The sequence below is a fragment of the Grammomys surdaster genome, unplaced genomic scaffold (genome assembly GCF_004785775.1).
Source record: "Grammomys surdaster isolate TR1022 unplaced genomic scaffold, NIH_TR_1.0 271, whole genome shotgun sequence".
Lineage (NCBI taxonomy): Eukaryota > Metazoa > Chordata > Mammalia > Rodentia > Muridae > Grammomys > Grammomys surdaster.
Window position 1 is genome coordinate 12,490,671 of NW_021604712.1, and position 13,133 is coordinate 12,503,803.

The window sequence follows — 13,133 nt, forward strand, 5'->3', positions numbered from 1 at the left end:
GCAAGGGACCCTGCAAGCATCATTTCAGGAAGATAAACAATACACAAAGAGATCAGAATGAAAAGTCATTCCAGCCTGATGTATTAGGTCTGGATCAGTCTTTGAAAGCCTGATGCCATTTGATTCCTTGTAAGCATATTTCAACCCAATACAATTTGGAAAGTTTCCAGACAATAATCATTCCAATTACAAGTACACAATAAAGCATAGGGGCTCACTACATGTAGACTTAAAAACATAGAATATAATGTGGTTTCTGACTGAGATAGCTTACAGGAAAGCAAGCCATAAAATACATATGCCATCTATCCTAATGTGAGATTCTACTGACAGGGAGCTAAAGATAAATCTCTATGGAAGAAGAGTCTTGGATAATCATTCTGAAGAGTTGCAAGAGGTCTGGATATACAGATATAAAATTGTCACCAGGTTGCTAATAACATCCACTCCCAGCTTTCTGGATAGAATGCTGGCATTTTATTTCCTTTATTGAGGAGACAAATCATGAGTATTGAACATTTCTTACTTACCTAGTATACTGTTGGCACAAGGACCTTTCAGCCTCCATCAAATAATGACATTAAGCAAATATGTTATTGATTTACACAATTATTTTAATATATCTGTTCTCATTTCATAGTTGTGCTGGATACTTTTACATCAATTTGACCCAAGCTACAGTCATCAGAGAGTTGGGAACCTCAATTGAAAAAAAAAATGCCTCCATAAGACTGGACTATAGGAAAGCCTACAGAGAATTTTCTTAATTGGCCATTGATTGGGGAGGGCACAGTGCATTGTGGGTGTTGTTATCCCTGGTTTTGTGGTCCTGGGTTCTATAAGAAAATAGGCTGACATCAATGGGAAGAGAGGCCCATGGTCTTGTGGCATTCCCCAGTGTAGGGGAATGCCAGGGCAGTGAGGTGGGAGTGGGTGGGTGGGAGGAGGTGCTCCTCATAGAAGCATGGGGAGGGGGAGGGGAGAGGGAAGTTCCTGAGGGAAAACTTGGAAAGGGAATAACATTTAAAATGTAAATAAATAAAATATCCAATAAAAAAGAAACTAGGCGGAGCAAGCTATAGGTAGCAAATCAGCAATCAGCAATATCTACGGCCTCTGTGTCAGCTCCTGCCTCCAGGTTCCTCTCTTGTTGGAGTTCCTGCCCTTACTTCCTTTAATAGTAGACTATGATGTGAAAATGTAAAACAAATAAAGCCTTCTCTACTGCAATGTGCTTTTGGTCATGATGTTTCACTGCAGCAGAAACCCTAACTAAGACACTAGTGTACTCGTTATAAAAATAGTGAGAAACTAGTATGTCATGTTGTGATTCTATGCATTTTTTTTATTTTTCCAAAGGAATATATTTATCCATGGGACCAATTTCATCCAGGATTGTGTAAGGGCAGCCCATTTTGTCAGATAAATGATTGTCTCATGAGGATTCATTTTTTTCACTGTCACACAATGTTTGATGAAGATGAACAACAAACAGCATGAGGCCAATATACTTTCACTGATGAACTCTACAACACGACTAAGAAAAGGCACCCGAGAAACTACAAGGAACAAGGCAGCAGTATGCAGAGCTCAGGACCAGCCTGATCCACATCACAGGACTGATTCAAATTCTTCCTCACAAGATAAAGTTATGGATTTTAAAGTTGTGGATTTCATGGGTCGTTTCCAGAAAATGTGAAGAAGAAACCATTTATGAACTTGCCGTTTATGTAATTTGTAAGACATACAGAATTAGCAAGAGAAGAAGATAGATATTCCTAGGTGAAATATCACAAAATCTCTTAACAGATTATAACAAATAATGAAAATATAATATAGAATAATCAAGTGAGGCTTACATCCAAAGTTCAAGGCCGATTCAACACTTTTTAACATCGATTCATTCCATTCATCTCATCCATACCTGAAAAGGGAAAGAGGACACTTTAACACACAGAGAAACCCCAATTACATAAGAGCAACACTCCGTCATGTCACAAACTCCAAAATGAAACTAGACATAGAAGACATTTTCTTTAGCCCTTTCTTGAAGGGTTTACATAAAGCATGTCCCATAATGACTAGAAACTCAATTCTTTCCCTATGCAACCAAACAAAATTGTATAAGTGAAAGACTAGACACAAATGTGAAATTCAGAATGGAAATCCTGGGGATAGATGGAGAGTGAGCTCATCAGTCTATTTCTGACAATGGTATAAAAGAGTATAGTAATCACAGAGCAATTGCTTTCAAGAAATGATGATGGGACATGAAGCACCCGTGTAAAACTGTGAGCCTCCGCAATGATATGGCACAGGTACTCAAAATGAGCCGAATGCAAATGCGGTTGTTGGTGACATCTCAGAGCTAACAACACGTTGATTCATCAAACATGAACATCGTGAATTAGACTTCTTTAAACTATTCTTTATGTATAGTTCAAAATTGAGTCTATAAAAGACAAGTTTTAACCTTGGAGTATATACACTTTCATAACATATTTACAATAAAAGAACATCAATATATAGAGTGTTCAAAAACACAATCAAATAAAAAGAAAACTCACTGAAGAAAGGAATTTGGGAAAACTAATGTAATTATCCAAGTTCCCATTCATTGGGTATCAGAAATCTTGTTTTAGATTGATATACCCAACATTCTTTCTACTATCAGCAAGTGACAATGTAGGAGCTTTTTCCCCCATAAAAAGCAAAATGAGAGCTATGTAACAATCTAGTCGGAGGTTAAAGTCAGATTACACTTTTTCTCAGATATATGTTACTATTTCATGTCTCTAGTGTGTGCTTAACTGTCTTAGATTCCCATTCTAGTTTTGTAACTTACTATAGCAGATCAAGCTGGGCTGGAACATGTTCATTCATCTAATGTTTTTTAGAATCATTTTTTTCTTCTCTGAAACAAAATAGGGAAATTTTTATAACATTTTAAACCGTTAGATAGAAACTGAGGGCCCCTCATTCTGTTTATAATTGTTTTTGTACTAAACCGGAGCATCGTCTGCCCTCTGGTGGTCCGCACGTTGAACAACAGTTTCTTTGAAATCTGCTGGAGGAAGGAATTTCAGCGTGTTCTATGAATGAGTCCCTCTGGTGGCAATGATTAGAACAGCAGCTAAGAACTTTTGAAAAAAAAAAAAAAGTTCACTTCTCTTAATCAAGAGTGAGAAGCCCAGGTTCCGGCTCCCGCGGCTCTAAAGCGCGCGATGCCACTGCCCGGAGGTCCCGGCTTCCGCGTCCCAGGATCGGCCCCTGCCCGGCCCGGGCCTCCGCTCCGCTCCCGTCCTAGCCGCGTCCCGCCGAGCCCGCTGCCAACCGAGCCGCCAGCGACTCCCGCACAGCCGCGGGGGCCCGGGCGGGGGGCCATGCCGTGCCGAAGGGAGGAGGAGGAGGAAGCCCGCGATGAGGCGGAGGGGGAGGAGGACAACAGCTTTCTCCTGCTGCAGCAGTCGGTGACTCTGGGCGGCTCGGCCGACGTGGACCGGCTCATCGCCCAGATCGGCGAGACGCTGCAGCTGGACGCGGCGCAGGATGGCCAGGCCTCGCCATGTGCTGCCCCGGGCCCCCCGCCCGCGTTTCCGCGGGTCCTGGAGGCGCTGCCGGCGGACAAGGCCCGGGCCCCAGCGAGGCGGCTGTTGCGGCCGGCGGCCTCGGCGGAGGCCGGGGACCCCGCGCCCCCGGGGGCCATGCGCTGTGTGCTGGGGGAGCGCGGGCGCGTGAGGGGTCGGGCGGCGCCCTACTGCGTGGCGGAGATCGCCCCGGGCGCCAGCGCGCTTCCCCAGCAGCCCAGCCTTGAGGGATCCCCGGGGTCGGGCAAACTAAGCATCCCGCAGCCTTTGTCCGGCCGGTGCCGGCGGAGTTGGCTCCGGAATGCAGCTGCGTCCCGCCGCATGCAACAGCGACGCGGGTCTCAGCCCGAGACCCGCACTGGCGATGACGACCCGCCCCGGCTCCTGCAGCAGCTCGTGCTCTCCGGTAACCTCATCAAGGAGGCGGTGCGGAGACTTCATTCGCGACGGCTACAGCTTCACTCAAAGCTTCCCGCACACCGGTTCCTCGGGCCTCTGTCAGCCCCGGTGCCTGAGCAGCCTTTGCCCGGGAGCCCACGCGAGGCCTGCAGCGACCCTGGCACTTGGGAAGGAGGGCACAGCTCAGAACTGGGGACGACCTTCTTGTCCCTGGCAGCTGATAACCTAGGTGGCCACAGCACCAACCTGTAGCCGGGAGACCAAGAGATTCACCCAGGGCTTCACGCAGCTGGTGGAGGAAAAGAAGCTAAGGAAGACAGCAAGTATTTTCATGGGTAACTGAAGTTGAGAGCCCCAAACTGTTTGAAACCCAGGACTTAGGTTTGTTTAAAGCATATTCTATAGAGCGCACCGCAGGCTGTCAGCAGGACTCCTTTTTTGGCATGATTCGACTTAGTCGCTGCAATTCCGCGCGCAGACTCTCCTGGCCAAGCGGGCGACCATGTGGCCACGATGCATGCTCTCAGGATTGGCTCAGCCCAGCTATGGAAGGAAGGACGATGATCCTTGTTACTTGCTGTAGTTTGCAGGGCTGGGTCCTGATCCACTTTGTGGGAGGGGGAAACAAGAGTGGACGTGAACATTTTACATTTTACGACAGTTTAAAGACCATCTCATCTTTTGCGGTGCTGGTTTCAATGTAAAACGTGCTATACCACAAGAGGACACTATTGGGACTGAATAGAAGTAACCGTTTTTTTTGTCTGTTCCTTTTTTCAAAGGGTTGCTGTTAGCAGAGTGTTGAGGGAAAGCTGTACCCCATGAGTGTAAGGTGGGAGGCGGCAGTGAGCAGTGTTGGGTGACGGAAGAGTATGGCGAAGCACGGGAGTGACCCCTCCTGCCTTCATAAAATGTGTGTTTAAAGGAGTCCCATCCCTCTTTGTGTTCAGGGTCTCTGTTTCTTGGATGTGCATCGTGCCGTGGGGCTCCAGCACGGAGACTAACCGAATTACCTTGCTGGGAGAAGAGCGTACTGTTTTGTAAATGTTAGAGTTCTGTAAGGACATTCCACCACCTCTCTCAGAGGGGTTGAGGGTGCCTAGTGCTGAGTGTCTGAACTTCCAGACCGAGTCCACCGCCCCTGCCCCTCCTCCTGGCTTGCAGACAAACTGCCCAGTATCACCTTTCCCCCTTGGTTCTGCTGCCCTGGGGTGGCGCTGATGATGCTAGGGGCCAGAGTAGGGGACTAGGAAAGTTACACATAATGGGCAGTCCTGGGACACAGTCTCACACAACCGTGCATAATGGGCTTTCGGGGCCATTTGTAATAACAGCTGCAGTTCCCTGGATAGACAGAGTTGATTTCCTCCTTGATCCTCCCCCAGCTGTGCCAGCTCGCGTTTGTAAGTGAAGGAAACCTAGTTAAAAAAAAAAATGTGACCCTCCAGATGGGAAATTTGCAGGCTTTTGCTATTGTGACTGTAAAGTGCTTGGAAATACTGTTCACTCTAAGCGACTGTTTCGTTTTAGTTTTATGGAGTCAATGGCTTGTTCAGCATCCTGATGTGGCTATTGACATTTCTATTCTTCGCACCGGAGTGACTGAAATTGTGGTACTTGATTTGTTTATCCTGCCACACTCCATCACTGAGATTGGTACTCCATTTGTTCATCCTGCCACACTCCATCACTGAGACTGGTACTCCATTTGTTCATCCTGCCACACTCCATCACGGAGATTGGTACTCCATTTGCTCGTCCTTTAACATGGACTGAAGGTCAGTATCTCACCTGGAATCCTCCAGGCTTTTAGATTCAGACTGGAATTGCCAAATCATCCTACCTCATGGACTTGAGCTACTGGTCTTTCATTCTGTTTATGCAAATAACCCATTGTTGAGCTATTCGGAATACCCTGTAAATCAATAGAATAAATTCCCTTTGTAATATTTGTTCGTTCTATCAGTTTCAGCCCTCTAAAAATTTTAATGTAAATTGCATGCGGTTTTAGAGAAAAAAATGAATTACTCAAGAAGGCGTAGTGGTATCTACAACTGTCTCTCTAACTTGACTAAACTAAATTTTAAAACGACTCACCCGGTAAGAAGGAGTACACTGCACATGCTCAGTGTGAGCTATGTCAGGTCTATGCAAAATCATGTATTTCAGTGATTCACCTCTTGTGAAGAACAAAGAATTTAGTGACTTTGAATAGAAAATTTTTGTGTGTTTGAAAATAATAAGGGACATAATGAGGCTGGCTCTGTACATCTAGTATTTATGGGTAAAGTGGGGTAAATGAGCTCAGAAAATCCAATTTCTTGGCTCCAGAGGAAGACAAATGGCCTAAATATTCCTCTGTGTTCTCCATAAAACAGAGTGCTTTACACCAGTTATAGGGATTAAAATGCCAAAAGCCGAGTGCAAGTCAGCATCCTAAGATTAATTAGTACATCACCAAATACATCTCAAGCTCAACTTACATTGGCAGCTAAAGTGAGGCCCTGACTGGAAAAGAGGAAGATTCTGTATATTAGGAGGGAGTTGTGTGGGAGAATCCTATATAGGCAGTAAAACACTCAGATTACTTAGCAGTGGATGCATCCCCACCTTTACTTCCTGAAACCTTTCTTACCTGTTATTTTCTTAGTGAACTAACCTTCTCTTGTCTGTGGAACTGACAATGACCTTTGTTGAAAGAAATGGCAAGCAACACAAAGATGTTGTAGCCGAGTGCTCACCTTTCTTTGCTTCTAGATGGATAATCATTCTGAAGGCCAAGCAGATCATTGGAGGAAAGGGGTACAGTATGGTCCAGGAGGTTGCACTATACTTCTAAGGAACTTAATGAATCTTCTAAGTTATTCAATTGGAAGTCCTGTAAATACGTGTGAACATTGATTTTAGTGGTATGGGATAATGAAAAAAGGAAAAATGTAAGCTAGATCAGGCTAAGTATTAGCATGGGCCTAATGTATAGTCTAGATTTGTTATTTTCAATGATTTTTTTTAAAGTCTCAATGGTTTATTTGATTATTTGGCTGGGTGTTTGTCACACGGTAATGTACTCTGAGTTTGAAATGCGCAACATTCCTTGGCTCACTGTTCATGAATGAATTGATGCATAGTCAAACAACTTGGGATGGATCTCAAGGGGAAGCTCCAAGGCCTGACACTATTTCTGATGCTGTGGTGTGCTCACAGACAGGAGCCTAGCATGGCTGCCCTCTGAGAGGTCCAACAAGCAGCTGACTGAGACAGATGCAGATATTTACACCCAACCATTGGACTGAAGTCGGGGACCCCTGTGGTTGAATTAGGGAAAGACTTGAAGAAGCTGAGGGGGAGGGCAACCCCATAGGAAGACCAGCAGTCTCAACTAACTCTGGACCCCTGAGATCTCTATGACACTGAGTCACCAACCAGACAGCATATATTAGCTGCTCCAAGGCCTCTGATACATATACAGCAGAGGACTGCCTGGTCTGGCCTTAGTGGGAGAAGATGTACCCAAATGAGGCCCCGGGGGGTAGGGAGGCCTGGCAGAAAGGGAGGTGGGGACATCTTCTTGGAGACAGGGGAAAGGAGGAATGGGATGAAGAACTGTGGGAGGGTGGACCTGGAGGTGGGTAATGACTGGACTGTAAAAAACTAAAATAAAATAAAATAAAATAAAAGTAATAAAAATAAAAGAATACTGTATGCAGCAGCAGGGGATGTGGGTGGGGTTAACCTCTAGAAAGTCCCAAAGACCTGTGATCTGGGAGGCTTCCAAGACTCAATGGGGATGACCTTAGCCTAAATACCCAACAGTGGGGAGATGGAACCTGAAGATCCTGCCACCAGTAGATAGACAGTGCCCCCAGTGGAGGGATAGGACCACCCACTACCTTCAAAATTTTTGACCCAGAATTGTTCCTGTATAAAAGAAATGGAGGGACAAAAGTGGAGCAGAGACTGAAGGAAAGGCCGTCCAGTGACCAGCCCAAATTGAAATCCATCTCTTGGTCAGGCAGCAAACCTGCACTATTACTGACACCATGCTGTGCTTGCAGACAGGAGCCTAGCCTCCTCGGAGAGGTTCTACCAGCAGTTGACTGAGACAGATGCTAACCATTAGATGAGGTCAGGGACCCCTACGGAAGAGATGAAATGGATCAAAGTAGCTGAAGGGGATGGCACCCACATAAGAACAATGACATCAAGTAACCTGGAACCCCGCAGAGCTCCCAGAGACTAAGTCACCAACCAAAAAGCATACTTTGGCTGGTCCGTGGCACCTGACATGTGTAGCAGAGGAATGCCTAGTCTGGCCTCAATGGAGAAGATGTGCCTAATACTCTAGAGACTTGATGCCCCAGGGAAGGAGGATGTTGAGGGGTTAGATAGGGGTGTGTATGGGGGGGGGGGGGGAAGCACCTTCTCAGAGCCAAAGGGGAGGAGTTATGGGCTGAATAATTATGGGAGGGATACCAGGAAAGGAAACAACATTTGGAATGTAAATAAATAAAACAATTTAATTTTTAAAAGAATACTAGGATAGTTTTACCATGTAAAGCATAACCCTTCTATAATGGAGGGGACCAGAAGACTTTTCCTTAGCTAATACTGTAAGGAACTGGTATATGAGAAGACCACAAATATACTTGAGACTTTCCCACAGTGCTCAGGGAAGCAAAGGGTGAAATTGCCTGTCTTCAATGTAATAGGTTAAATTGAATCCCACACTGGAAAGGTCTATGTGTCACCACCAGATTACAAATTCAAGGTGTGAATATTCACCTTAAAGGACAGTATAGCCAAAGCAATGTTCATAAGGGCTATGTCTGGCTAATGAATCAAAATGTTTTCAAAGGTTAGAGAGCTAGGAAGCCTACTAAATCCTTGCTCTGTCTGTATAAGCAGAAAAGTTAGAGCACAAATGAACAAAAGGATACTTAGAATCATAGTGACCTCCAAATTTGATCAGTTATTAACCCAAGGCACCAGGGATTCAGGAGAGACTAAGATCCTTTAAGGAAGGAACTTACTGTAGTATCAAAAGATTTTTAAGTCAATCTTTCTCCTGCCCTTCACACAAAGAACTATGACCTTCTACTAGCGCAACTCTAAATTGGTGGGAATGAGTTAAGCACACCTTTCAAAATCCACTAAACATTGTTTCTGAGTAGACACTGTCTCCTGAGGATCCCAGGCATCATTACAAACCAAAGGTAAAGTGGAGGCTTATAGACTTCAAGTAATCCTTGGAGTTGGTTGTGTGTGTGTGTGTGTGTGTGTGTGTGTACAAGTGCGTGTACCTGTGCTTTGCTTTTTACATTAAATTTTATTTTACTTTGTGTAGGCTTTTTATTATGTGTGCCTGTGTACCACACATGCACGCAGTGCGGATAGGACTGAAATGACAGATGGTTGTGATCCACCGTGTGAATGCTGTGAATCAAACTGAAGCACATCATCTGGAAGAGCTGTCACTGCACTTATGTCATGGATCAAATCTTTAGCTCTCATCAATGGAGTTTTAACCAGAGTCTGACTAATTGCTTCTAGTTGGTCCACAAATATCACGTATATATCATTTATATATCCATTCTCAGGATGCAAAATTGGTATTGTTACTATCTGGTAGAATCACCGTATTTGTTCTCTGACCTCTGCCTCTACCAGAAGAAATCCTGAAACAGACAATTACTGTAAGGATTGCAGAAATTGTGCTATCACCAAATACATCAAAGATGTTCATAGTGGTGCCCATCACATTTCCATTTAACTCTCCTGTTATAGTTGTATACAAAATACATAGATCACAATGGATGAAAGTTTATTATTTCAAAACCAAAACAATAGAAATTCTGATCGTAATTCTTATATACATTGTTTTCTTAAATCTCCTGTCACATGATATGTGACTTATTTTCTCTGTTCTTATCTGAAAGACCATGAGAATAGATATTTTCAGCTGGCACTGTTAGCACTGTACATTTATTCATCTATATCAGGGTATGTAAATTTTCAGCCTTGTAGGACAGTTTAATTTTAGTGAATATTGGTCATCTTCCTCTTGCACATTTCTCCATTATATTGGTGGCATTATGCTAGTGAACAGGAGGTAGCCATCACTCTGGAATTCTTGGTGAAATAGATGCAAATAGAAGGTAGTAAATAAATCCAGTAAAAATTCAAAAGTCTTCTACTTCAGTCAAACTTCAAGGAGATCAGTGGTTGTGCCACGTAGAGATATTTCTAATAAAAAGATAGATATTTATTGTTAGATAATATTGATAGATAGATATTTATACAACCAAGAAAGAAGCACAACATATATAGGAACTATCAGAAGAGTTTTGAAAGGTATATAGCATTTATTTATTTGTCCATTGATCCGTGTATGTATAGGCTCCAGTGCACACAGTGCCATGGGTACAAGTATCAGAGGACATCTCAAGATGATTGGTTCTCTTGTTATACCACATGAAACCCAGAAACAGGACTAAGATCATTAGAGATGGTAGCTAAATGCTTCATTTTTTTTTAATCAACTCACTGGTAAAGTTCTGGTGTTTTGGAGAAAAGATGTTATCTTATCTTGGTGTTTTATTCTAGTGTATATACAGAGTGACTTAGAAAACTATACTTTTGATTTTGGCAAGAAACAGAAGTGAGTTATTCAACAGGCCTAGGGATGCTGTTTGGTGTATGTGATAGGCTGCCATAAGTGAATCACTGTGTAAACACTTGAGATTTGGAAGCAAGGCCCTGATTTCATTTGCAGATTACTAAAGACTGTTTGAAAAATAATTCGTAATCTGTTCTTTGACCTAACTTAATACTTAATTTTTGATAAGAAGTCATTAATACTGAAAACACAGATAAGTTACAAGAACTTGAAAGGAATGTGATTGGAAAATTGGTCAGAAAGGCATCCAGGCAAAGAATGTATGTGTAGTTGTTGTGGGGATGTGACAACTACACCTAACCTGATGACATCATGTATTTGTATGCCCAGAAATAAACTGTTCTAACCCAGTCATTAGAGACACTCAGACATTAGACTCCCACAGAGGGCTCAGACCTGTGTAGTAATCTACACATAATTCCTTTACTATGGCTGAAGTGACTTAATATAATGCAAGGTATCCCTTAAGGGCCATTGACCTTTGCCTGTGGGATCCTGTGATCTGCTGGTAAGATAAGATAATGACCCCACTTGATTTTCTGTTTTGTTTTAACTTAGTTTTTTATAGTAGTTGTTGTTGGTGTTTTATTTTTGTTTTTTTTGTTTTGATTTTACTCAACTGTTCTTTGTATTAGTATATACAGGGAAAGCAACATAGCCAAGAGGTGTAAAACAGTTCTCTTGCCTAGCTGTGAGTTCCACACATAATTATACTCCTTTGATATCTACCCTTTAACCACCCACCCCCTTTTTTTTTTTTCACCTAGCTTCAACAATGTTTGGCTCTACATCTGCTGTCTTTCTCTGAACTGAATAATACATTTCTTTAATCTAAATTTGAATTGAGGCTAAGGTTTTGGGCTTTCCCAGTGGATTTGAATACCTCAACAATCTCTCTAAATGGAGGATACTGGGCTTGAAATAAATGTTTATTAAAAAGTTACCTCAGCTAATGGGGATTTCAACAGTCAAATATATATGATGCCTTATTTGGTGGACCTCCTGGTATTATTGCCATTGCCATTGAAGGATTAGACTGCCTCCATTTTAGGATTAAGTGTCATGTTATAGTAAAGAAAAACTATGCTCATTCCTGTTGATAGTTAAATGTCTATTTCTCAGAGTTTGGGGTATACCCTACTTATAACTTTAACTATAAATTGCTCTGTCCTATGGCTTCAGAGCATGGCAGTCTTGTTGTTGTTTCAAAAGTAATAACCACCCTGCAACTCAACCCTTGTTTCAAAAGGGTTGTTAAGCCTACATTGTTGGGGGTTCTTAGAATTACATTGTCATTATTTGGTTTCAGACTCTAGGGACAATGGACTGAGATGCATATAATATCAAATTAGACCTGTCTTCTAGGTTCTGCCAGCATCTCTCAGTCCCTACCTGTCCCCAATCCTAAATTTTCTACCCCAGGGGGCTGGGCTGCCCTTTCCCCAGCCAGACATTTTGGCCTCTCTCTCTTCCTCTCCCTCTCCCTCTACCCCTCCCGCTCCCCCTCTCCCTTCCATTTCCCCTTCCCCTTCTTCTTCCTCCTCCTCTTCCTCCTCCTCCCCTTCTCTCTGTGCACATGCTCTTTCCTATTTCCTTTTACACTGCTTCTTGTGGAGCTTAATGTAGCCCTGCTGAGGACAGAGTGACCTGGTCCTGCCCCGGGACAGAGCCCCTGCATGAGCCTCCATGAGTATCAATTGCTGCTGTGGCCATAAGGCTTATTTGTGTACAAGTGTATATATTTCACATTCCTCTGAGGAATGTCCTCCCTGTTAAAACGTTGATAACTCCGTGAGAATTAAAAACAGCATGAATCCAGGAGTCAAAGGTATGACTCTGCAAAATGGTAAATGCTGGGACTGTCAGGATAGTCCTTAAGGCTATGGGAATGAGATTTAAATACATGAGTTCAAACATATATAATTTCTTAACTATCCAAAATATAAGGATGTAATATGAATTGTGAGGGTTTGTTTACATGAATCTAAAGGAACAAATGTAGCTACACTATGAGGCAGTTTGCCAGAAAAATACAAAGGTAGGCAGATTCCTGAGTTCAAGGTCAGCCTAAGTCAGATTGAGGTTAAGCGGAGATGTGGTAGAAATGGTCGTTTTATGGCAGGGTCCCACTCAACGAATTTATCTTCTGTGCTTTACAACGGCAGACAGATCTGTGAATTCTTTTGCAATGTTAAGAAAATGTGTATGCTTGCTGTCTCTTTATAATCAAAGGGCTGGGGGTCACAGGATGCTGATTCATAATATAATCAAAAGGAAAGCTGGAGTAAATGACTGGATTGATACGTAAAATAAAAGCATGGACCGGTGTTCTGCAGATGAGCTGTCCACAGAATTTTTTTAGGATTAAAAGAGAGAACTGCTTGTAAGATACGCACACGCACGCACGCACGCACGCCACGTTCAAGATCTCTTAGAATAGCAAGCAAGCAGCATAAAGACAGAGAAATCTC

At 43.1% G+C, this 13,133-nt stretch overlaps 1 protein-coding gene across 1 annotated transcript; it reads left to right on the forward strand.

Moving 5' to 3' along the window:
* Positions 1-3,383: 3,383 nt before the first annotated feature.
* Positions 3,384-4,402, forward strand: LOC114628698 (proto-oncogene FRAT1-like). The gene has a single exon (XM_028776645.1). The coding sequence runs from the start codon at positions 3,384-3,386 to the stop codon at positions 4,236-4,238; it is 855 nt and encodes a 284-aa protein (XP_028632478.1). The 3' UTR covers positions 4,239-4,402.
* Positions 4,403-13,133: the final 8,731 nt, after the last annotated feature.